This window comes from Helicoverpa armigera, chromosome 27, assembly GCF_030705265.1.
Source record: "Helicoverpa armigera isolate CAAS_96S chromosome 27, ASM3070526v1, whole genome shotgun sequence".
Lineage (NCBI taxonomy): Eukaryota > Metazoa > Arthropoda > Insecta > Lepidoptera > Noctuidae > Helicoverpa > Helicoverpa armigera.
Genome location: NC_087146.1, coordinates 6693667 through 6720769, shown reverse-complemented (window position 1 = coordinate 6720769; position 27103 = coordinate 6693667). Strand labels below are relative to the sequence as shown.

The following is a 27103-nucleotide window of genomic DNA, read 5'->3' as shown; positions in this document are numbered from 1 at the left end:
GCAGTTTTGTGGGGTTCACGTGTCATTTTGTCTTCTTCTTCTTTTACTCACTAACAAACAATAACAAATTGCGTGCAGACATCTAAAACCTAAACCTATCTAATACGCTAAATTATCAAGATATCGAGTTTTAAGAAAAGTAAACAAAAGCAAATAGATACCCAGATGCGCACACGGTCGAGTAAAAACAGTAGACGACCACGATTTTACACACACCATAACGTTTGTTTGCGCGGGCCGAACTAAACTCCGTTTTTAAATTCGCTCGATTTAAATAAGCATTACCTTTGTAAATTCTTTCTTTCCTGTCATTTTTCTTTATTATTTGTGTGTACAAAAATTTGTAAATAAATAAATAAAATTCAGTTCTTAGATAATTCCTATTTAGCCCGCCCCTACCATCTTACCATCCCTCCCTACTCATTATTAACATAAAACTGAGCCCTAATACTTATCCATAAAAAACACCATCGCAAAAATATAGTGCTATAGCTTTGTTAATTACCTAGGTATTACCGCCCTACAGGAAACGTCAGGCAAACAGGTGGCTTTGTTACGTAGGTAAAGTGCTAGGGTTCCCAAACATACCTACTGATTTTCGATACATTATAGATGCTGTTAAACAAAAAAAGAATTCAAAGTCAAAATCAAAGCATTTTATTCTATGTTCATAGATTACAGAGGTAGAAAACAAAATAGTTACAAAATTGCGTTTTTATCAGTTGGTATCCGGCCCAAAGTGCAAAGCCTTCGAATATCTTAAAAGTAACACTAATTTGTTAACTTCTACAAGAACATAAAAAAAGTCTTTAAAAGTTTTCAAAATTAATAAATATAAGTACCTACTTAAGTTTTTACGTGAAATACTGTTTTATATCTTCTCCAACCCTGATACTTACACCTACATTTTTCTTGAAAACTTGGGAACCCTAGTACCTAAGTGCTTAATTGCCAGTAATAATAAGTAATTAGTGGTCAGGCGCCTCCTACAATGTGATTAGCAACACGCTAGCTGACGTCATTGGTAAATTAGTTAATACTAGCTGTTTCTTGCGGTTTCGCTCGCGTCATGAGATACTTAGATAGATACCTAATTATTTCGCGTATGCGGTTGGAAATAGGTGCCTTTATAGCTTTGTTATAGACTGCCCAGATAAATGTGCTATATTTTTTTATTTGCCTATCCTTTTCCTGACTATGGGGTTGGCTTGCCTTCCAATTGAATCGTTTGCAGATGAGTAGCTAAACCCAATTACCTTGGCTATCCAATACCCCTAGTTAAGACTGGTTTTCTAACTTAGGTACCTACGGGCTTCTGACTACTCGTAACGAATGCCAAAGATGTTCAAATGACAGCCAGGACCTACAGTTTTATCGTGCCATCCGAAAAAGTTAATTGATCCACAGTTTCATTAATGAGTCACTTTTAAGGTAATTATTACAAATGTTCCCTGTAACTTCTTTACGGGAGACATTTTCACAGGTTCTGTGGTCCCCAAACTAGGCGCTGCCTGTATCTTGGTTACATCGCAATTACCTAATCATAATAATACATAGAAGTACCTATAAACAGAAACGTGATGACTAGAAGAGAAGTGAGCTAGTTATTGTGACAATAACAAGAAATGTGGCCTAACAATAAAAATATCTCCTTCATTTTGCATTCTTCTTCTTACTGACCTGTTCTCAATTAACAAAGACCTCCATTCCCATTCCTCTGTCAGCTGTCATACTAACATTCACTGCTTCGTAGGTTCTAATTAAAATACTTATAGTATAATACTTAATTTATAAGCTATCCTAGTAATTCATCAATGGAACTAAGAACTTAGATAAGTTCATAAGCAAAACAAAATACCCACTTTACCAGGCATTTTTTATAAAGTGGTCTTGTGGGTATATTGTAAAATTGGCTTGGTTTGCATATAAAATGGAGTTTTGGTTCAAACTGCACTTAGTTGTGTTTTGCGAATGGTATGGGCTGCTTGTAAGATATTTTATGTAGCTTTCCGACAATGTTTTTCAAATTGGTTCAGTAGTTTCGGAATGTTTGGGGTACAAAAAATATATTCTTTATTATATTAGTAAGTACCTATAGGTATATGGATTTCACCAAATAAAATAACTTTATCGATGAAGCAACACTAGGTACTCGCAAACTACAATGGGTGGATAGGTATAGATATTTTCATGGTAGATTTTCCATACTTAGTGATCTTCGAGTACTTAAGTTTTTCGTAGAAAATGACATGAAGTTAAAAAACCGGCGAATCAGACTTTTCTAGTTTTGGTACCGTATATTTTTCCATACAGAAATTAAAAATGACAATAGAACAAGTTGTCTATCTTTCGATAGGAAGCATTTGCTTTCATTTTCCTCGATGAAAAATAAGGTACCTACTAAAGAATATCAGGCATGAAAAACATTGTCTCATTTTTGAGAGTAGTGTACCAATCTATATAAGTAATTAAAACACTTAGGTAACTAATATTTTTACTAGCTATTCCCCGCGGTTTCACCCGCATTCCTAAAGAACTACTGCTCGTACCGTTGTAGGTATGTCAATGCATTCTCTTTCTACCAAGACACCATAAACCTCAGATCAAAGAAATAGATCAAATAAATATATATAAAATAAATTACATAAAAAAAATATTTCTTTGATCTGAGTGATACCTAAACTATATTATAACTATATTTTTAAATATTGTGAGTAACTTTTCATTTTTTTATACTATACAAACCTCCTGACTACAACAAACACAACAAGAAAAGTGTTATCGGAATACTTAGGTAGGTCCAGCCATTCACGCGTGATTCGATAATCAGATAAATTAGGACGTGAATTATATATAAGATTAATTTATAGGAAATAAAGATGTAGGTAGAAAGGTTTATTTACATAGATATTTAAGTACATAGGTATTTACAACACATATAGAAAATATTCTAGTAAACAAAAAACACAAAGTATAAAACCTATATAAGATTAATTAATTTAATTTAAATATAGCATTGTTTGTCGCCAGGTATAGAGACAAATAGACTATATATTAATTTCGTACATTATTTACCTACCTGGCTTCATATTAACTTCATACGTGCTTACTTAACAAACCTCATTAACAGACTAAGCCAATTCGGACACAAACGTCCAGTTTATACGCAAACCAAGCTGATTTTACAATAGACCCACTACACTTTTATATGCACACGAACAGAATTTACTATTTACCCACATTTTCTACTTCATTGTTATAGGGAGATACTTTTCGTACTAAAACTTTTATTTTGCTTTTAAATTTTTACTTTTATTTTCTCCACGTTTACTTTTAAGTCTTCACTGGTAAAACCTAACTTAGTCTATTTTTTTACATAGGTACCTAAGTGAAAGAGCGAGATAGCCCCAACACAAGTATTATTACCTAATTACTTATGGGGTTGTCACATTTATAAAATTGTTCTGACTGTTTTGAGACAAATATCTACTTAAACATTTTATTCATTTAATTTTCGCCTTGTCTTGCAACGGTGTATCTCTATATATACTGTTAAAAATAAAAAATAAATGTCTAAATCTCGTAAAGTACCTACTTATAGATACAATTATTACGGGCGCCAAAATTTCAAACGTTTATTTATGACGTTTTGGTATAGCATAGGTAATAAGTACCTAATCACTTAGGAGTTAAGAATTAAGTATTTAAAATCTAACGAATCTAGAAAATGTTTAAAGTTCTAACGCTATCTTGTAAAATTAATTTAAAATGGTCGTGAAAAGGAACGTAACCAATCAAATAATTTCTCAAATCAGTTCAGTAGTTTCGGAGCCTTTAGAGTACAAAACAAACAAAAAGTTTCCTCTTTATTATATTAACACGCTTATTACTACTAAAAATATAGTAAATGTGGACGGGTGTGTCGTACCTAATCACATTAAATTAGATACGTTAGTATACTGGTTTTTATTTTGCGTATTTAATTTTGTTCTTTGTGCTAATCAAAATATACCTATTAAGGTATTTAATTTAATGTGATTAGGCATGATAGGTACACCCGATATAGATAAATACAGATTAATACTGTCGTTAGGTTGAAAAAATAATATAGGTAATAATCATGGATAAGTACTTACTCGACAAGCAGATGCATACGACTAAACGAATTTGAACACAAATTCCCATTTATACTCAAACCAAGCCGATTTTACAAAATACCCACAACACTTATTATGCACTCGGATAGAATTTACTTTTACCCAAAATTTTCAGGTCTCATAAAGTTCGTAAATGCTCTAATATTAGGTATTGGTACTTATATTTTAATTTTGTCTTAGGTAAACAATTTCCTCTCTCAATGTCGTTTTAATTTAGTTTTATCTAACAGGCAGTTAGGTACGAGCCGTTTTTCCGCGGTGTCACAAAATATAGCCTGTTTTATACGGGGACATGACGTCAAATGGAAAGAATTTTTCAAATCTGTTCAATAGTTTCTGAGGTTTTAGTGTACAAGCAAACAAAAAATCTTTTCTCTTATATTGGTAGGTAAAGAAGTAAATGTAGATACTATAGATAAAATGTCTTTAGTCAGGTTGAAGAAAACGTGTCAATAATAACTTCATAGATACTTACTAGCCAACTAGGTGCATACTACTGAACTGATTTGAATAAAACCCTCAATTATACGGAAACCAAGCAGATCTTACAATATAGCTCATAACATTGAAATATGCACATGAGCAGAATTCACTTTTACTCACAAAATCAAAAGTCAATCAAATTCAAAGTAGGCTGAAAATCAGCACTATTTAAAGGTCAAATTTACATAAGACAGCCCCCACAACGCCCGCCCTTCACCACTTCCTATGTGTTTTGCTGGGAGAAAAGTGGTGGACCGAACTCCTAGCAACTTTCACACAAATACTTAGGTAAGTATCGTCTATACTTAATACCTATTATAAAGCTGAAGGCTTTGTTTGTTTCAACGAGAACTACTGAAATAAGGCGTTTTGCTTACGTAAGTATAAGAAATTATAGTTCGGCCGTTCAGAGAATGCGTTCCTGACACCTATCAGTTAGTCAGGACTAGTGATGGGCACAACATAACACTGAGTTCGTTACCGTTCCCCAAAATAAACCGCCGCATTATTTTAAGATTATTTTCGTTTTAAATTGGCGGAATCATTTAAAATTTATATTTTAGTTATTTAAGTGGAAACCAAAAAGGTAATATTCATATAATTAAATCGTTTTATTTATTCTTTGTTACAAAGTTACAATCTGTATTTCTATGCAATAAAGTAAGTACATTGAATTGAATGTGCGTACAGAATGTTAATCAGACTCCGATTCGCTTGAGGAGGTGGTGTCTTCATCATCATCTTCGCCTACGTGTATATTACGTGTATATTAGGTATTATCAATAACAGAATCAATCCTGATATCTCGGTCAAAATCTTCCAAAATCAGGTTTTAGAGCTCTACCTCACTGGGACGCCATGGCGACGTCGCCAGCAGCACAGGTCTGGCTACTTCTGGCATCCAAATGTCGCCAAGTCGAGTTACCATGGCGTCTCGACAGTCAATTGTTTACGTCGTCGCTCAAGAAATTGCAAGCTGACTGGCGACCACATTGGCGACTGTGTGAGGGAGGTGCGCTTTACCGTATACATTATAGTGGCTACTGTGGCCACGTCGCCAAGTTGCCACGGTAGCCAGAAGCCAGAACTGTAGCTCGTGGCCACGCCTCCAATTTGGCGACGTTACCAAACCGTCGCCAAGTGAGTTAGGTTCCATACATTTCAATACTAACTGCTTGGATACGTAGCCGGCGACGTCGCCATTGGCGTCCTAATGAGGCAGGGCACTTAGTCTTAGCGCACGAAACGACAACAAATGACTATTTAGCGTCACAAAATGACGGCCCATGATGCCATTTGGGGTTACCATTTTCAACCTAAAATGCTACTTTCTTTCGCGCGTTCAGTTTGATCATAGTTTTATTTTTATATTTCATAAAAGTTATCCTATAGTCCATTATTTTCAAATTCTTAAAAGAAAAACAAAACGTATTATTTTATATTATAAGTATAACTGTATAAGAACCATCAACCAGAACAGATTACGATACTTGCCTGTTAATTTTAGCACAGCACTACAAATATAAAGCGCTGACATAACCTTGTAATAGCGCAGCATAGATTTAGAAAAATATTGTTTACCAAGTTATTTGACACTCAATTTGGGACAAAATTACAACATTCATTGATTATTATTGATATAATAATGTTGTTTTAATGCTCAACAATTGTTAAAACGATAAACAACCAGCAAAATATATTTTATCGTACTGCAACGCCATTACAAAGTTACGTCGTCAGTTCAATCGCGATGTGTCAGAAACGCATTCTCTGAGCGGCCGAACTATAAGTAGTAAATTATCCAAAGTAAGAGGATAAAAATACGCTTTATCATACAATAAATGAAATCGGACATTATAACATTTTTTCTCTCTTTTAAGTAGGTACTTAGAATATAATAGAATCTTAGGGATGATACTTTACGCATGAAACCAAATGTGTGCTAAGTATAAATGTAGATGGATGGAGAGGAAGAGGAAGACCTAAGAAAAGATGGATGGATTGCCTGAAAGATGACATGAAGAGGAAGGGAGTGAGTGTCAGTATGACGAGTGATAGGGAAAATGTAAGAGGATGACATATTGCCCCGACCCCAAATAAAATTGGGAACAGGGCAGGAGGAAGCAGAATAGAATAGAATCTTAGAATCTAATCTATATACTTAAATATAAGAATTATAATGTTGTGGCAAATGTGGCAATCATTTAGGTGCACCTAGTCGAAAAATAAACAAAAACGAAAACTAATTCAGCAAGAAAAACAAAACTGAAATAAAGTAAAATGCTATATAACCTATATATGATATGATTAAATAACTTATCTAATTTTTGCCATTTTAGAAGCACATAGTGCAGGTGCCTAAGGTCTTGTGGTGTGCGTCAAATGCTTTATATAAATCGTTTCGTTACATAACTTCATCATCATCATCATCTCAGCCATAGGACGTCCACTGCTGAACATAGGCCTCCCCTTAGATCTCCACAAATACCTGTTGGAGGCGACCTGCATCCAGCGTCTTCCGGCGACAAAAGTAGCTTACCTAAGTTAAATTGTCAAAAGTACCTTACCAACCAACGTAAAGGGATATCAAAATCAAAATCAAAATCTTTTTATTTCACATAGGCCTTTGCAGGCACCTATGAAACGTCACATTAGTTGCACGGTTCCAAAAAGTTGGTCTCATGGAGAAGAGCCGGCAAGAAACTCCATAGACACTCTTTTTAAAAAGTAATATAGTCACAGTACAAACAGTCTATTATATAACAATAGTAAGCTCACAGAATTATACAATGCAAGAAAGTTAAACTGTAAATCTATACAATGCAAAGGGAGAAGAAAAAGTCGTTTAATTGCCAGGAAGCCACACATGGAGAGATGAGTTATCGCCATATAATATCTTTATCGTCAACAAAGTCTTGAATTTTATAATAAGCTTTTAATTAGGGTGGATTTTAAAGTGTTCTTAAATTTTATATCCGTGAGATCGGTTACACACTTAGGCAGCTTGTTGTAAAAACGGACACAATTCCCTAAAAACGATTTATTTGATTTCGTTAATCTGAATCTCGGAACTACTAGCTTGTGCTTGTTTCTTGTATTAATGGAATGTAACGGGTGATTTTTAAGAGGTATAGGATTTGATTTTCAAAAAGCACAAAAGCTTGAAAAATTTGATGAAATCTTTATTGGAATCGATGGAACGATCAATATAATTTAATGTTTGAAGATGATTTCATGCAAATGCTGGCCGCGGCTCCGGTTTAGATGGCCCATTCGCAAGGCCCAATTTCGGCACTCTCTCCAACATATCAGCCGGTATATTACGAATAAATGCTTCAATATTGGCTCCCAGTGCGTCAATCGTTGCTGGCTCCACAAGAAATAGTCCAAAGGCGTTAGATCACACGATCTAGGCGGCCAATTGACGAGCCCAAAACGTGAGTTAAACTGTTCACCGAAGCCTGCTCTCAATTAGGCCATTGTTTCGCGTGCCGTGTGGCATGTGGCACCGTCTTGTTGGTACCACATGTCAGGCATGTCCAATTCTTCCATTTTGGGCAAAAAATTGCCAATCATCACACGGTAACGCCCGCCATTCACAGTAACGTTTCGGCCATTGTCGTCTTTGATAGTAAAATTCAATAATTTGCAAGCGTTGTTCGTTCGTAAGTTGATTCATGGTTAAATTATAGACCATACTGAACAAGTTTCATAATGACACAAGACACGATTCACGCGTGATCTACCAAAACAGTGTTGCCAAAAGATACCAGCTAAAAATCACCCTTTATATCACTTTTAACACTAAATTGATTTAAGTTTTGCGTACGAACATGATATTTTCTAGTATATAAAGAGAAGGTAGTGTAAGTATATCAATTTCTTTAAATAATTCTCTTAATGACTCGCGAGGGATATCATTTCTTAATAACGCAAACGCCAAAATTTACTTAACATCCTATTTATGTACTTCAAAAAAGTATCGAGATACTCTAGTAAGTTATCGAATACTAGAGCTACTTTTGAAGTACCTACGCCTGCACGAACTTAAAGTGGTCAACTAATAAAATAACATGAAAATCATTTAGTTCTACGAACATTATTATCTTCGTTAAAATCATACAACGCACCATACCAACTGAACTCATGAACCAATCACAACTAAAAAACAACAGAACACCAGTTTTATATGCAAACTAAACCAATTTTTCAACGTACCGACATTTTTAACATTTTAACATTTCCTCAAATTACGACCGCTTTGTCGCTACGGTAAAGTTTGCGTTTACTTAACCTCCTATTTACTTATGGAAAACTACTAAAATATATTTTAAAATACACAATTATTCTTCGTAATCGTCCAAAATGTCTGACGAAGGTTCAGATATCGAATTACAATCAGCTTTACCAAAAAGTCCAACAAGAAAATGCCGCCAAGTCCTTCGGATGGAATGTTAATTACAAAAGCAGAAAAGAAACTAACCACGAAGATAATGATTAATCAAGCTTTGATGGATCTTAATAGCAGGAAAGGCGTCTCTCTTTACGCAATTAAGAAGTATATACAAGAAAAATACAACGTTGATACGGAAAAGTTAAACTTTCATATGAAAAAGTACATAAAGAAGGCAGTTGAAGAGGGCAAAATCGTTCAAATGAAAGGAATCGGCGCTTCTGGGTCCTTCAAGCTAGTTCCAGTAAAGGAAAAGAAACCTAAACCCAAAAAGATGTTAAAGAGAAAAGAAAAACGAAAATCCAGAAAAAAGAAGAAAACTAAAGAAATATCTAAGACTAAGGACGAAGCAGAAAAAAGTTAAAAAAACCCGTCAAGCCAAAGAAAGTAAAGAAAATCTACTAAGACTGCCAAACCAGTGAAAAAGATGGAAAAAGATACAGAAAAGAAGACTGTCAAAGGAAAGAAAATGGCGAAGAGAAAGTGAAAAGTTAGAATTGCTAAAGGCATGCAAACTCCTTCGAAGAAAAAAGTATGATGCGAAGAAAAAGTATTGGTTCTATCATTAAACCACCAAAAATGAAGCCCAGTAAAAGCGCGAAAGCTTAAATAATGATTTTAGTGTTATTCTTAATTTCTGTTTTATACTTTTTAAAATTGTTAATTAATAATAATAGGTAATAAATGATTATGGTTTTATGTACGCTGTTTTATTTGTTAATCCCTTTAAGGGCTGCTGCCTAGTGGGTTAAACCCTATTCCAAGACTTTACTGTCCATCTATCTATCTGTCCGTCTGTCACCAGGCTGTCTCTCATAAACCGTTTTGTTATGCTATGTGTTTCTGTTGCCACTATAGATAACAACAAATGCTGTATCCATGAACCGTTATGTTGTAGGTACTAGGTTTGTGTTTCTGTTGCCGCTTTAACAAAATACTGAAACCTAGAATATAATCAATATTTTAAGGTACCTACTCCCGTACAACAAAAGTTATATTTATATCTACGGAACCCTCCGTAAAATAACTATTGCCACTTTATAAAATGTGGTCCTAAAATGTACCAGCCTCACTGTTAGGTTTACCTTTTATCGGGACGATGGCCTAATACTAAAGCTGGTACTTTTTAAAGACCACATCTTACGTAACTAGAAGTTTTCCAGTGGTTTCAGTCACGTCCCGTAGGAACCTAAAATAAGTATAGCCTATGTTACTCGGGAATAGTGTAGCTTTCCAACAGTGAAAGAATTTTCAAAATGAATTCAAGTGGTTTCGGAGCATAAACAAAGAAACAAAAATGTTTCCTCTGTATTTTACTTATTAAGTATCTATAGATAAGGTAGCTAATGTTCTGAGTAGCTGAGTAGTTATACTGATGATATACCTTTGACGAAGAAACTCAAACACAAAATCATTTATTCAAAATTGGGTTTCAAATCATTAGTTTTAGAACATCAACATTTACTAAACACAGCCCCAAAACACCAACCGTCTTACCACAAAACTTTAAACGTCAGTTTATGCCTTGTCTAAAAATGACAAAATATGACGTTGACATGGTTCATTTTGCAGCCAAAATTTTATTAGACAAGTGTAAAACAGGATTTAAAGTTTTGTAGTAAGGTCCCAATAATTACCATTCAGATGGTTTTAAGTTACCTTAGATTCCATTACATAGTTACCATACAGGTCGACCTAATAAAAACGTGTTAAAATCATACAAACACAACTTACTGAACTCATTAACCGATCATAACTAAACGAAATTCAATGGAACTCCTCTTTATATGAAAACCAATGCGAGTTTTCGTTGTACCGACATGTTTTAACATTTTTAATAAATTACAAAATGTAGGGTAATATTAATATGACAGGATTGCTTATTTTCGAGTGCAAAGCTACCATTGGTGAATAATAATTTTGTTCTGCACTACTTTGACTAACCTCATATGCTACACTATGTTTTGTAAAAGGTTTTATTTTAAGCTAAGTAGGTACTTAGCTTTCACCAGTAGTTTCTCCTTCTTCGTGAGATAAAGATATCCTTAAAACAAACAGACTCTTCAGTTTTATAGTATTATCAACATTGTGACGTAGTTACACCATCATCAGCCTTTTCTATCGTCTCTCACTGCTGGGCACAAGCGCCGTTTCAAATAGAATGAGCATTATATTTGGACTTTGTATTGTCTCGATAAGAAGATCAGAACTAAATACATAGATAGATACCTACCTACGTTCCTACTATCTTTGGAAGATTTTAGTTAACTTACATTCCATTACATAGCTACAGGTCGATCTAATAAATACGTGTTAAAAATCATACAAACACAACTTACTGAACTCATTAGCCAATCATAACTAAACGAAATCCAATAGAACTCCGCTTTTAAGCATATGCAAACCAATGAGAATTTTCATTCTACCGACATGTTTTAAATATTTTGATAAATTACAAAATGTAGGGTGATATGCAGAAGATAGGATTTTTATTTTCGAGTGCTTTGCTACCATTGGTGAATTATATTTTGTTTAACTCGAACTCTACCTAATACCGAATAGGCTATCTAATACCAGAAGAAACTAATCAAACTCTTCAGCTTTATAATATTAGATATTAAAATACAGGAAAACTTCCGCAAATTGATAAATATGACCGAAGTAAAATAATTAACTTTCGTTCTCATAATTTTCGTATGAAATTACTTACCTACCTACGTGACACCGATGGGGAGTTTTTGACACATTTGTCGCTAAAATACAGGAGATATTAATAGCTAATATATAAAAATATCATTTACGTAACAAGAAATAACAAAAGTATGGCATTTATACTTCTTAGACGTTCATTATTTTAATTTAGTTAAAACCATGATGATACGATCCTTGCAAACTTATTTAGAATTGACATGTCGAGTGAAAAGTAAAATATTGGTACTTTTTTAATAAAATAATGAACACGTATTTTTCTTTTCTCTCACAAACAAATAACACCGAAGATACACAATTGAATTTGTGTTACGAAGTTTTAGTAGAAACATAAAACAAAAAATGTAATACATACGATTGACGTCTCCAGCCCCTACTCTTAATCTTTATTGCGTTTATTTTAGTCAATATTTAATGTTGTATAAAAATAAAAAATCGTGTCAATTTTTTCCAAATACGGACTAATTTTTAACCCTGTCACGCCTATTCCACAGTCATCTATGTATTCCACACTCAAAAACATAGCTACTTTTCCCGCCTTTTACTTATAAAAAACGTCTTGTAATTTGTACTTTTTCGCAACAATTTATCGTTTAAATAGAGGGCCATTAAAGTCTCTATGGGCGTTGACGTTTGAAAGGTCAAGTCAGAGCGGCAATCAAAAGGGGAGATAGGGTCAAAATGGATACTCGTTTTGAATAATAAATAGTTTTTTGTTATTGTGGTGTTAATCAATGTGTTATATTGTTATTCGTGATCTGATAGGGGTAGAATTGAGCTTATGCTGTTTATTTTATAAATGAAGTGAATTGATTGGTAATTTTCTTAATTATATTGTCCATGACTTAAAATAGTTTTGAGGCTGTTTCTGAACTAGCAAGAATAGTAAAATCGAAATAAGTAACATTACTCATAAAAAATAAGAAAGAGAAAAACATTCACAATTACAACATTTTTAATTCTTTTTAATTTTTAATTATAACAATTTATAATAAATATTGAAAAATTGATTTTTTCTTTTTAATTATATCTTCAATGCAAATAAATTATTTTCATTTCTCTTCTACACTTAGATGCTTTCGTAGGAAATTAAATAAATGTATTAAATAAAAATAAAATGGAAATCTTCAAGTCTTGCCTAAACACGAAAACTTTTTACAGTAGAGACATTCTAGACGTAGGTATCAAAAACTGGGCCTCTTTTGTTACAAAAAATAAAACTGCAATTGATTCGATCGAGAACCATGACTCTCAAGCTTGTTATTCAAAACGAGTCTGTACGAAAAAAATACAAGAAGAAAAACATTGAACATCAAAATTAAATAGAAGGCTAACCCATCTTCGATTTCAAAATATAATTTTAGCAACCCCATTTAAATTACAAATAAGAATCCATCTTTCTGTGCGAATGTCAATCATAACTTCCCGTCGGAAAGCATCAACGGTTAGAATCCTAATAAAAACATTAAAATAACAACAAAATAAAAGACATAGATGCCACAATTGAATATATATTTAAACAATATAATGCTGGCGTATTATAAATAAAACTATAACAATGTAATGTGAGCTATAAGTCGACAAATAGGCCCAAATCGTGTGAATAATTCATTATATCGGCCATTCTACTTGAATGACATCACTGCATAGCTACACCAAACTTACAACAGGATTATCAACCTTACTCACTTAAAATAAAGCTGATTATAAATCGATTAGTTTACAAAAATAATTTCTTAAGTCGACTCTACGTTTAAATCTGAAAAAATGCATCAGACGTCTCACTCTAACATACTCCTAATCCACGTGCGTGTGAGAGAGACGTGCATACATTTGTTCAGCCTCATCGTCTCGTAGAGAGGATATTGGGGTCATGGAACGTGTTTGAATTTCGAAACACGTTCCGTCCAATGCGGTGCGTTGTTGTTCACTGTTTTATCATTGGTTGTGCGACCCTCGTACCAAAATGTCGTCGGTTTTGTAAAATCGATACGGGTTTGTATGAGACGTATCGTTTATCTGTCGTTCTCTGGTGTCGATACGGGTTTCGTGGTAGTCATGCTATACACTCTGCCTGTATCTTTTATGTTATTCGTGCAGCCATTTCGTTTCGAAAGATGTCCGGAGTGACTTTAATCGTGACGTTTTGATACGTTTTCTATAGTTTTTTGACGTTTAAGAAGACACCATTGCTGTGGATCTGTGAAGGTAAGTTGTTTGCACCGTATTTCATTTAGATATTGATATGAAATTGTATTTTAGTGGAGATTTTGAGGGAAAACGTCAAAAATTCCATTTTAGTACCAGAACTGTGTTGTAACACTGAAATAACTTCGAATTTCGTGCGTGACGTCACAGCCATTTGAAATTGGAACTCGATTACGGGTTCCGTTAACTTTTAATCGATTTGGTTTTAGTGAATTGTGTTTTAAGTGAAAAAATGTTTTTGTGAATTGTAAAATGTTTTTGAGGTTTTGTTATTGTATGTTTACATATATTTTCGTGTAGATATAGTTAGTAACATATAATTTGAGTATGTAAGATGGCTTCAAATGACAATTTGCGCTGACATATTGATAACATAGTTTCTTATTACTTCACAGTAAAGACTAAAATGCTGGTACTGCATATTTTGATTGGATTTTGTGTGGTGTCTCTTTCTGGCTTTGTTTGTTGTTGTGTTGGCGTCTCTTTCTAGTTGATGCGACTTATTTATAGAGAACTCGCCGTGTACGGTGTTCCCTGTGGCGCCCTACATTTATGCTAGTGTTGTAATTTTGTCGTCGCATTTTTATCGTCGTTATTTATGACTATCGATAACTTTGTTATTTTTATATGGAGTGCGATATTATTTTATTTTTGTGATTCTACTGTGAATAAGTTCAATGCTTATTTTGTTGGTTAATATCATTATGGTTGACAAATTGATTAGCGACTATACAAGTTAGTTTTCCTTGCTGAATATTTTATCCTATTGCAGTGGTCATAAAATTGCAACTAAGATATGAGTGAATTATGATGCCTCGTCATCAATATAGCATCTTAAAGTTAAATAAAGAAGCTATAGTTTTATATTTTGAGTGGGCCTACGAGCTGAGTTTTTAATAAAAATAAACCACTCTCACTCTTAACCTGGGTATAAAACTAGATTATTCAGGAAATAAGTATCATTAGTATCCATCTAAGTAACTGCCTCGTTAGTCTAGCTGTCGTCGCAAGCGCAGTTATGAGTGCACCTGTGTCTGCGCAAATGCTGATGGACTATGATATTTCGTGCGCAGTTGGCTGATCTTCTTATATGTATGAGTACAGCCGCCATGGCTGATAATCGAGTAGGAGAACATCATCTATCTAAGTTCTTCTTCTTGGATGCAGTCCTCATTCTGAAAACCCTGATCAGGGTTACATCTGGAGCAGATCATTTGACTCTATCAGCTGTCCTGCATATCGTATACAGTCTTGTGGAGTCTTGATGTGGTAGTTTTTACTTGATCGACCCATTTTGTTAGTGACCTTGCAATATTTAGTCGTCTAGATTTTTTTAATAATAAAACGATACCCAAGTCTGGTCATATTAACGCTTATCAAGGTTTTATACTATTTATACTATCTTTTCATTGTTATAACTTCTTGAACTGTGGTGGCAAAAGCAAAATTTGCAAATGCCTTCTAATTGTGTCCGTGGCAGTAGGATCCACTTCTATAAAAATAACAATGTTTCTAACACAGAAACTTTACAATTATGTACCTAAAATATAATATTCTCTAACGTCAGAAAACCTTTTTCCCTAGACATCTACACAAAATCTCAAAATCGATAGTCGATAAAAACCTCGCACAAAATAATAATAATAATTACGTCTATCGACTCTCACCACATCACTATCTAAGATAAAAAAAATAAAATGTCTGCCGCCATCCGCTGCGCAGGGATTATTATTACCAACCACCCTTATATACATAATAAACCTTATTTACTAAGTACTAAAGTCCATATTCTATTGGTGGCACATGAATACCTTTGTCGCCGAAGGGATATTGGGTACGACAAGGTAATTTCGACTCTGTAGCTAAGGTATAAGGTTGAAAATAGGAAGAAAATGTTAATAATAAAAGCAAATAGTGCCGATCCATTGAAATATCTTCGTTTGATTTACGAGGGGCTAAAGATGGTGGCGTAAGAAAGCTTATTTTGATGTTTTTATCCACGTTGGGGTCTGTTTGTGTGTGCCTTTCTCCGAAATAGCTGGACTGGGTTCGACAAGTCGTTAACTGCTCTATTGTGTGATTATCACTTTGTCTTAATATCTTTTGTATTTTTGTTACTAATGCATATTAGAAATGATTGAATTTTTATTTGTCATGGCGAAACGACTGAAGCGTTTGTGATGAAATTTGTAACGGAGTCAAGTAGTAACCTGAAGACAAATCTATAGGATATTTTATCCGGGTGCGGGAAATTGCGTCGGGTCGCGGGCAAAACCTTGAGAAACAACTAACATATTATATCTATGTTATTAAAACAATGACAGTTGTTTTGAGATACTCAACTATTATTCTTCATTCTGCTTCTAATTCCTTATCAGTCTTGCGGTCGTAAGCACGGCTGCCGGACGTGACGTTCTGGGTTCGATTCCCGGGACGAACTGTTATCAGATGTTGTTTGATAGATCCTAGACTGACAAATTGACTGTTCTATAATGGACATGGAAATAAGTTATTTTTGAGGCATGCAGATATGTAAAGTAGGCTTAAAATATACTATTGTAAACATAAAAATATCTAAGAATATTTCTCATCATGATAGTTAACTTTTATTTGCAGTTCATGAACACTAATTTATGTTTAATTAAATAAATAATCATAACTACAATAGTAGTACCTATGTAGTTAAAAACAATATCGACAAAAAAATATTAACATACATCACTACACTAAAAATAACACGTGACATTTTTCAAAATCTTTAAAGAAACAGCAATTCCGATTAAAAGAGATCATGATACGTTTAAAAAAATAAGCACCCTTACTTACTTAAAATTTTGCCCTCCGGCTTGACTAGCTTCGGCTTCAAATCACGACGATCCAGTTTTTTTACATCGATAAAAAATGATCATCCCTTAGCACCTGCCCTTTATATTTTGTACAACAAAATAATGTATCAGGGTATTTCATTTCGAGGGGCTCGTGGCTATATGAGTCAAATATTGATGAAGTAATGTCGTGCTTGCCGTGGCTCGTGCTTGGATGGGTGACCTAGGGTTACACCCTCAAAAACTGGAAGGAGTTTTGTATATTTGTTAAACTTTTGGTAATACGGCTGAATCAAGGAAACAGTTATACATATAGGCCTGTTTTTGTACAACCCGTATTATCAAAGCAATCCCATCGGGACGCGGATGAAACCGCGGGAAATTGAAAGTTTCTTAAAAAGTCTCTACTACTTACTACACTAAATGTGTATTAAATTCATATGTCTTAAAACTTCAAGAGTACGCAGTTATTTAATAAAAACTTTGCTCTTGCCTGTCACAAACTAGCCTAAGCAGCCCTTTGAAATGCGAGTATTCTCGGGGACCAGAAATCACCATGGTTTGAAACGCATAATGCAATATTAGTAATTACAGATAATAGAAGGGTTCGCTCTATTCTAAAACTGCCCGGAAACCGTATGGTTACATTTTGCACGCGATATTGTAAAATAATTGATAGTTCGATTTTATTGATTTTTATTGTATTAAGTTGGAGAAATAAATTCTTAAAATAATGGTGTTGTAAAAATAAGAAAAAGTATTTATAAAATACGGTGTTAAAAATGCAAGTGTCATTTTCCCCACTCTCCCTTTGTCGTTTTGTTCGAAGTGTGTTTGTGATTATTCGTAGTAGGTAATTATTATTTAATTACTACTGCTTCTAAAAGTATGACGAGATAAATATATAAATACCTATGTTTATGATAATAAAGATTGTGAATATACATTTTATGACACTTTTTTTAAACACTTAGAACATAAAAAAATCTAACAAAGAACTATTTTGCAAGTTTTCGCAAAGGGGATACACGACGAAACCTTTTACCTGGGTCATTGTTTGTTTGCTATTTTTCTTGAAAAATAACATCGAAATAAGCAGAACCCGGCTTTAATCCTTACTTAAGAGTAACTAGTCTGTCTGTGGCGGTTCTACTCCTAATCTACTAGACCGATTTACTTGAATTGTATTTAATACACATATAGTGTAGCGTCCTCAGGCACGGTGGAGTGATGACTTGCGCAAGACGGCTGGCAGGAGCTGGATGCGAGAAGCCGAAAATCGTTCTCAGTGGCGTGCACTTGGAGAGGCCTATGTCCAGCAGTGGACTGCGATAGACTGATGATGATGATGATGATAGTGTAAAGCTTGAGAAAGGACATAGGCTACTTTTATACTTATGCGGTGAAATAGTTCCCTCAGGACGCGATCGGAACCGTGGAAAAAGGTTATCTATTTTAACTAAGTGCACAAAAGTAAGTAGCAAATTATTGTAAATTGAATGATATTTGGAAAACCGATCACGTGCTAGTTGCACTCGTAAACGAAGGGTTCTGTACGGATAACGAAGTCTTAGTAAAAGTGTCCCGTTTTTCCCTTTTGTACGGAACCCTAAAAGCAAACTTCCCGTCCTAGAAAAAGGTTGGCATTTTAATTCACCGCGAAGTTACTTTCCTAAGATTTCTGTCAAAACGACAATGATTTAGAACAACTTTCATAGACAATTATGTTTTGTTTCGTGCTTCTCTATAAACCAAAGACAGTGCGAAGTGCATAGACAAGGATTTCTAGGATAAGTTGATCGTTGGTTTGCAAAATACACAACATTTTGCAGAGCATTTTTAAAGATACCTTCTACAAAATATTGAAAAAATCATTAGAACTTATTATTAGTAAGTTACCTATGATAGGTACCTCATAACATAGCACTGAGCAATGGGCGCGAAGGGACGTAAGCGCGAGGTACGGTAGACTGCACATCAGTGGTAACTGTCATGCACCTTAACTCAATAGTAATAAGTACGATTTTCCTATAAAACTGTTACCACTGACCTGAACTTGACTGTACTTTGCTCGGAAATTAGTTTCGAGACGACATAAAGTTTGGCGTGTACTTTGTGAAGAAAATAATTGATGACATTTTGACTACTGCTTAGTGTTTTTTTATATTTTTCCTTATTTATTTAACAAAAACTTATTTTAGATAAAGATACAAAATACATACCTACTTACACACATGTATTTTATATCGATAAAATAAACATTTAGGTATGTATTTTACTATTATGTCGAACATAATTATGCCTATATTAGGCTATCATTTTATTCATACCTAACTAACATTTTGATTTATTTATCCTGAAACCTATGTAATATAGGGAAAACCGTTATTTAACAAAGTACCTAGATATTCCAAGCTGTGCAAGCGATTCCAAGAAAAATACTGCACGTGAATCATAATCATAACTATGTGTGTTCAAATTTCAGTCAGTTTTACCGTTCTTCTTCCTGTCCTGTTCCCAATTTTATTTGTGATCGGCGCAAAATGTTTTCAATTCCATTCCTGTCTATATTAGGTTATATCAATAGTCACCCTACTGGCACGCACTCCTTCTTATTCATGTCATTATCAGACAATCCAACAGTCTTTTGTTCGGTCTTCTTCTCCTTCTCCACTCTCTATTTCTATCTCTAATTCCTTTTACTATTTCTATAGAAATACTATAATTATAACACATGTTTGTTATTTGTTCACAGATGCAGCAACCACTGAATCAGCCGGAGTCGATAGGGTGAGTGAATTTTTTATGTCCATAATTTTGTATCAATACTAGATGCGTAGAAGCATCTGGATTTCTCTCACACTCTGAACTGTTTTTCTCAATTAGAGTATTATAAATAGTCAAATTGTGGATTCTCCCAGGTGTCCTTTATAGGGACAGCTTTGGCTGTTTTACGGGTATTTAAAAGCCAGAAAATCGAACAACCAGCCTTACCAAAGGGTTGCCCGGGAACACTGGTACTCAACTTCATCCTATTAGACTGGATGCCGATCCCAACATAGTTGGGGTAAAGGCTCCAGTCTTCTGCATCTCTTCTCATTAACGAATTGTTCAAGACTTTACCTTTCTCGTTTGGCCATCCTGTTTCTCAGATCTTAGTTCTTCTTCCAAAATCTTCAAAAGTCTCCACAGAAGGTATCATGATATTTCTGTCTGCAGGGGTCAGCAAGGAGTTCAGCAGCAGATGGTACTATGTCCTGTCAGATTCGTCTACGAGACCCAAGTGCTGGTGCAGCCTGGTGAGTGGCTGAGCAATGTGGCTCTGTTTCTTAGATTGCTATTTTATTTTGAGCTTTAATGATGAGGAGATAAGGTTCAGTTTAGACTGCAGTTTGTTTCTCGTATTTGATTATGAGATTGGCCACTACTACATGTGGTTCATGAGGTTTCATGGCAGAATAGGCTATTAATCTAGCATTTTGTTTATTAGATGCATGTAAAGAAATGAATGTAAATGTACAGTAAGTGATAGTCCTAAATCTGTTCCAGGAGACCAGATCCAGCCAAACCAGACATTCTTCATAAACCCTCAAAATCCACCACCATGGATGCAAAACAGGCCAGCTCCCAACCCTGTGGTGTACGTCCAACAACTACCCAACAACATGGTTCAGCCAGTCCAACAGCAGATAGACCCAAACCAAATGTTCCTGCAACAGAACTTCGCCAACTTCCAACTCCAACAACACATGTTGGCGCAGAACCACCAAGAGATGAGGCCAGCCATGCAATTGGCCAACATTGTGCCAAACATGGTGCAAAACGTGCAACAGAATATACAAACGAACGACAGAAATATAAATCAGAATCCTAATACAGGACAGATGCAGACAAATGCGCAGAATATGATGCAGAATCAAATGAATGTAGCGAGACAAGTCCAAAATACTAACAACCAGGCTGTTGAGGTACAGAGACAGATGTTCATGAATGTCAGGCCACAAATGGGACAACAGATGAACATAGCTAGGCCAGTAATGTCATTAAATCAACTACAGAACATGCAAGCAATGGCGAACATGCAGAACATACAAATACAGCAAGCGAATGCTGGTCAGCAATTCGTGCAGAACATTGGACCACGACTCCCTCAGAACGTGAACGCAGTACGACCTCAGATGATGGGAAATAATGTGATAAACGTACAAAATGTTATGAAACAACCGCCACAACAAAATATTCAGAATGTGAACGTGCAAAAGCCTCCTCAAGAACCGAATAAAGTCATGAACAGTAACGTCGCATCTCCCGTGCCAAATGTTAGGAACTTCGCCCAAAATTACAACTGTAGGCCAATACAGCCTAGACGTCGAGTAGAAAATAACGCTAATGTACCAAAAATGTTACCACAAAACGTTCCTATACAACCACAACATATACCAGTCCAAACTCCGCCTACACAATATAACCAGGAGAAAGTAAATAGCCATCAAATTGTTTCAAATATAGCAGCGAACACGACCTATTTAAATAACCCTAGTATTAGTCGGAAAAGAAAGAGTGAATCGCCTGACGAAATCCAAAACAAAATGGCTGTGCCACCGGCGTCGAAGCCAATTTACAAGAATCTTCAACAGGGTATAATAATCACTAAGATATGCAATGAAATGGGTACGAACACAAGTCCGGTACATAAACCTAGTGTAAATGTAGCTAGTCCATCTATGACAATGATTCCTACTACACCTATGGCTGTTGTAGAAAGTAAAGATCAAAAGGATGTAAATGTGACAACTAATGTAACGGAATCTAGAACTGTGATAACCCTGTGATGGCACCAAGTGAACGTGATAAATTAATTAGAAACACTGTGTTCACACAAGCTCGAGGCAGAGTATTACAGGATAAAATTAGTGATTCAATACCACCCCAAGTTTTAGATGTTAAACCACCTGAAAGTGTTCAAATACCGACTGAAAATATAGTAAAACAGCCAGAAAAGGTAGTCAGTGCTGAGGTAAAGACTGTTAAAGATACTGTAATGACTGAAACGCCGACTGAAAAGCTATAATTGCTCCTGTACAGACTGAAAAGTAGCAATACCTGTGGCACAACCAGCTCCGCCTAAAATAGAAGTAGAAAAAGAAATAAAAACACAGGAAAAGCAACCAGAAATCAAAGAGAATAAAGTTCAAATTCAGCAAGTGAAAACTGAAATCAAAATAGAAGTGACTCAAGAAGAGAAAATGGAAGTTGTAGAACAAAAGCTGAGGTTAAGGATGAAAAGGTAGAAGCTACTGAGAAAGTTATAACGAAACAAGATATTTTAACTCATGTGGTCGACGGATATGTTATACAAGAATCAAATTTTGCATTCCCTGTAAGTATAACAACTTATTGAATATTCAATTATAATAAGAAATACTTAATACCTCACTTAGCTTGGAATTAACTTCAAGACTATACGTACCTTTATGTGGTCCTACAGTCGGAAGAATCTGCAAAGCTATCTTTTAACGACGTCAAAATCATCAAATGTTCCCCTCGCTGTGGGTTAGCAGCGGTGAGGGAGTGTCGAACTCTACTGACTAAAACCGTCGTGTTCCGTCGTAGACCATTTATGGACCAGGGGTCGCGGTAACTCTTTAGAATAATCCCGCAGCCCCGGACCTTTATGTGATCTTAGGATTCGAATAGAATCTCTAAAATCAATATTCTGCTCGTCACAAAATCATCTGCCTCGACTTTAAGCTTATATTTCTAAGGTCTAGCCCTGTCCTAAAATATTCAATTTGGAGACAATTGGTTAGAAGCATAATCTTTCTCTATTCGAGTACCTAAACTACTATTCTGTAACTACAGCTTATTAATATTTGAACCGTTGTCAATTATTTACAGATCCGAAAACCACTAATAGAAAAAACTCTACAAGCAAATTCTAAACCAGAAACGGAAGCCCCAGACGCTCTGAAAGAATGTATGAAAGAAGAAATGAAGAATACAGGGTAGATGTACAATTACTACCTTTCCACTACTTGCTTCTCCACTGCGAGAAGAAGAAGGAGGAAGAGGAAGAAAAGAAGATAGTAAGAAGAAGAACCCGTTCAGTGATTTGGTTCATAGTACTGTTAAATCTTGGACGGTAAGTTGAATTATTGATATTATTTTAACTGCATTCAATAGTTTACGCTTTAAATAAGATTTCTTTGGGTTCCATATTTTTGAAAATTTTGGTGATTTAACGAGTGTACAAGTTTCAAAATTGATGTCCAGAGATCATCATATACCTCTCATCATCATCATCATCATCATCTCAGCCATAGGACGTCCACTGCTGAACATAGGCCTTCCCCTTAGATCTCCACAGATACCTGTTGGAGGCGACCTGCATCCAGCGTCTTCCGGCGACCTTTATAAGGTCGTCTGTCCCTGTTGGTGGACATCCTACGCTGCGCTTGCTAGTCCGTGGTCTCCACTCCAGTACTTTTCGGCCCCATCGGCCATCTGCTCTGCGAGCAATATACCTCTACGATCTCTTAAATCTCACTCGGCTCTCGATTCTTCCAGAAATATCACTTGCACCCCGTGGGAACTACTGCGCGTACCCGGATAAATAGGCTATCTAACATTGAAATATTTTTTCAAATCGTTTCAGTAGGTTCTGGGATTAGTGTGTTCAAGCAAAACAGACTCTTCAGCTTTAAATCATCACTAAAGATTCTGATCAAAACCTATATTACAACAAAGGACCTAAAATCCTTTCTTTAATAAAATGTCCTTTTCTTATTTTCCAGGTTGAAGACTTATCAAACCACCTCCTAAAATACAACTGGGAAGAAACAGTATCAGTTTTCCAAGACCATGAGATTGATGGAGAGTCCCTATTCCTGGTCTCGAAGACACAACTCGTTAGCATAGGGGTTTCAGAAGAAAATGCCGACACCATCTGTGCATTCGTTCGGAGCTGATCATCAAAAGATTGTGAGGAACAAGACTTGGTAGACTATGATAATTTGATAAAATCAAATGTCATTAATACATCGTCCAGGTTTGGAAGTTCCTCCAATCAAGGTTTTAACGCTAAGAAGTCGTATTATAATCGGTATTCTAGACAGTTTAAAAACAAGGCTTATAATCATTGCAATATTTTACCTCCAAATAGGTCTTATTTTAACCGACATCGCCAAAATCTAAATCATGATAGGAAACTGCTTGTCAGCACGGCAGTATTCCAACTATGTAATTTAAAAGCTAAAGATAAATATCAAAGGAAATATAGCACAGCTTTTAGAAACAAAAGACGATCGTCTAATAATTGTGATTGCAAACCAATACACAAAAGAATAATGAGATATCAGTTTTACTTTAATAGTAATAATACAAAATACGGAATCAAAATATAGCAAATGATAGCACTATAAACAAGTATAAAAGAGCATTCATAAATAAAGAGATAGAAACTCCTGAAACTGATTCTGAAGATGATGAAGAAATAATCAAAATATTTGAAGGTAAATTACAAAAATTGAAGTTGAAAAGTCTGACAATCATGAAAAGACTGAAATAGAAGCAAAAGGAAATGATGAATTAGACGTTGTTAAAGATATTACTGAAATGAGTAAAGAAATTGTTGATGATGACAATAATATAACAGTTGTAGTAAACCCTGAACTGGAAAAAGAGGTCGTTAAAGGAACTAATAACTTTGAACAAATTATCAATGATAATCAAGCGATCTTAGAGGAATATACCGATAATGGCAGAGAATTAAATAACAATTCAAAACACAGCGTAACACAAAACATCGCTAATGAAAATGATAAGATTTCAGCTGAAGTAGATGACTCTATTAACGTAAATGAAAATAAGCTTGATGATTCTAAAAGTGATGAGAACAAACCATTTGATGATTTCAAAATACCTAAAGAAATACCCAGAAGGAATAAGACAAATAAGAAAATATCTTTAAAGCCAGAACCTCGGTTTGTTCTTACACATGTATTAGAAGGACACATCATTCAGGAATCAAATTATCCCTTTCCGGTAAGTACCTACTTAAAAATATAATTGACACACCTACATAATTTTTCTTTGTGGAAATCATCCCGCTGTGGGTGCAGCGTGAGGAGTGTCAGACTCTTACTGACTAAAACCCACCATGTTCGTTCTTAAACCCTTTATGTACCAGCGCCGCGGTAACTCGCGCGAACAATCCCGCAGCCTGGACTCACGCCGCTGCGTAATTTTCTCCACTTCTTCCTGCCCTATGCTCAAGTTATTTGGTATCCACGCAATAGGCTTTTCGCCTCCATTTCTCTCTGTCATCAGTCTTTCTTACTTCCATGCATTGCAAACAAGCCACTTAAATAAAATAAATAAACAATTACAGATCAGTCAAGCTAAGAAAGAAAATCCGCCAGAAAACTCTCAGACAGAAATAGCAACATCATCAACATCAGCAGTAGGGATACAAGTCCAGAATCTTCTAGAAGAAAGTGGGAACGTCAATCCGTTTGCGCGATTACAGAAGAGCACCGTCAAATCTTGGACGGTAAGACTTTGTTATATGAAACTTCGTCTTCTTCCATATTCATCTCACAATTTAAGTTACATGCATTCTTTCCTTGTCCTCTTCTGACCATCCATCATTTCTTTGGACGCCCCTGCATTTATAATTACGTTTAAAATCTTTAACATCTCGCTTTATTCACGGCATCCACGGTTTTGCTCGCGTCCGGAATGCAGATATAATTACTTTTCGCACCCGTAGGCCTTTTTCCTAGACGTGGACTTCTTATTCTTATCGGTACCTGGTACAACTGGTTATTTTTTCAAATCGGATCAGTAGTTTTCAAGACTCTGCCAAACTACCTCCTTAGCTATACACTTAGTACAAGTTTCGACATTCTCCCAAAATTAAATAATTCCCTTCACATAATAAAGAAATCTTTCTTTCACCACAGGCTGAAGACCTATCAAGCCACCTAGCACAATTCAACTGGTGTAGCACGGCCGCGATACTCAAGGACAATGAGATTGATGGACAGACCCTGCTCCTGGTCTCCAAGACTCAGCTGGTCATCATCGGAATGGATGAGGAGGAAGCTGAAGTTATCTGCGAATTCGTTCAAAGGTCCTAGCTAGACTGTCACAGATAGAGCGAAGTGGAGAAGAAAAATCGGAAACCTGACCCTACCACCATGTGGAATTCATAATAGAAAAGAGAGTCTAGCTGTACTGAAAATATTAGAAAAAACAGTCAAAAGGAAGGAACCTTTTGTATCCGAAGTCAGGGTTAAAAAGAAGTGAAGAGAGCCAGAAACTCGGTTTTACTCATATTTTTCTTGGTGGTAAATCATCAAATTACCTCTCCCGTGCAGCGTGCAGCGTGAGGGACAGACTGTTACAGACTCAAACCCATCATGTTCCTTCTGAAGCCCTTTATGTACCAGCGCCGCAGTAACTCGCGCGAACAATCCCGCAGCCCGACAGGCTTTAGTCCTGGTGGGTCTCATTCAAAGAAATTCATCGCTTCAAATGTTTGAAAAGTTATAATGTTTTGGGTAACTAGCCAGACAAAAGCATTCTTTCGCATTTATCTTCGTAGTAAGTTGAATCTGTACCAAAAGTCAAATGTACTGGACTACTTTTGTAACCAAATGTGACCATTTTGATATCTTGTGAAGCGATTTTGACGCAGACAAATTGCATGGATACCTAAGTGTATGTAATTTAATCATATAAATCAAATAGAACAATTCTTTTGTAAATAATATTTAGGCAACTAACGCTTGCCGCTTGCCACATCTCTACTAAATGGAATTTTGACAACTTTTTAAATATTTTACCCACTATTGAAGATTTTTTACAATCAGCATTTGTTTTATAACATTGAAAGAAAATACTTCACACAAGTGTTTATGTGGTGTATTTTCTTTTAATCAATTGTTAAAATACATATATTAATTGCATTTTACTCTTACCTGGCAACTTTGTACAGAGGCCAGCTGGTCAACCTACCCGAGTCTGTCAATTTTACCAATCGAACATTTACCTTCCACTATTGTGATAAGGTTGAAAATCTATTGAAGACATTTGACAGATTGAGACAGACTTTTAACGCATGTAGCCCTGTAGATATATGAACTAGTTAATGAATTGTTTTAAGTCCACTTATTAAATACTGCACAAAAATACCGATTTAGCGACAAATAGTGTAAGAACTTATAAACAAAATATTATCGAAATGTAATTAATTAAAATAGTTT

At 35.2% G+C, this 27103-nt stretch overlaps 2 protein-coding genes across 2 annotated transcripts; both read left to right on the top strand.

Annotated features, from left to right (window-relative positions):
* Positions 1–9067: 9067 nt before the first annotated feature.
* Positions 9068–9457, top strand: LOC135118868 (histone H1-like). The gene has a single exon (XM_064041935.1). The coding sequence runs from the start codon at positions 9068–9070 to the stop codon at positions 9455–9457; it is 390 nt and encodes a 129-aa protein (XP_063898005.1).
* Positions 9458–13727: 4270 nt separating this feature from the next.
* LOC110384688 (uncharacterized) lies at positions 13728–27071 on the top strand. The gene is given in 12 exon segments (XM_064041934.1): positions 13728–14010; positions 19591–19625; positions 20055–20134; positions 20385–21659; positions 21662–21899; positions 22062–22215; positions 22734–22824; positions 22827–22913; positions 22916–22977; positions 23630–24878; positions 25225–25386; positions 25799–27071. Coding segments are annotated over 9 exon segments (2196 nt in total). The 5' UTR covers positions 13728–14010; the 3' UTR covers positions 23804–24878; positions 25225–25386; positions 25799–27071.
* Positions 27072–27103: the final 32 nt, after the last annotated feature.

What these genes read in the sequence shown, in the direction of transcription:
- LOC135118868 (XM_064041935.1), top strand. Translation starts at nt 9,068, where the DNA reads ATGCCGCCAAGTCCTTCGGATGGAATGTTAATTACAAAAGCAGAAAAG.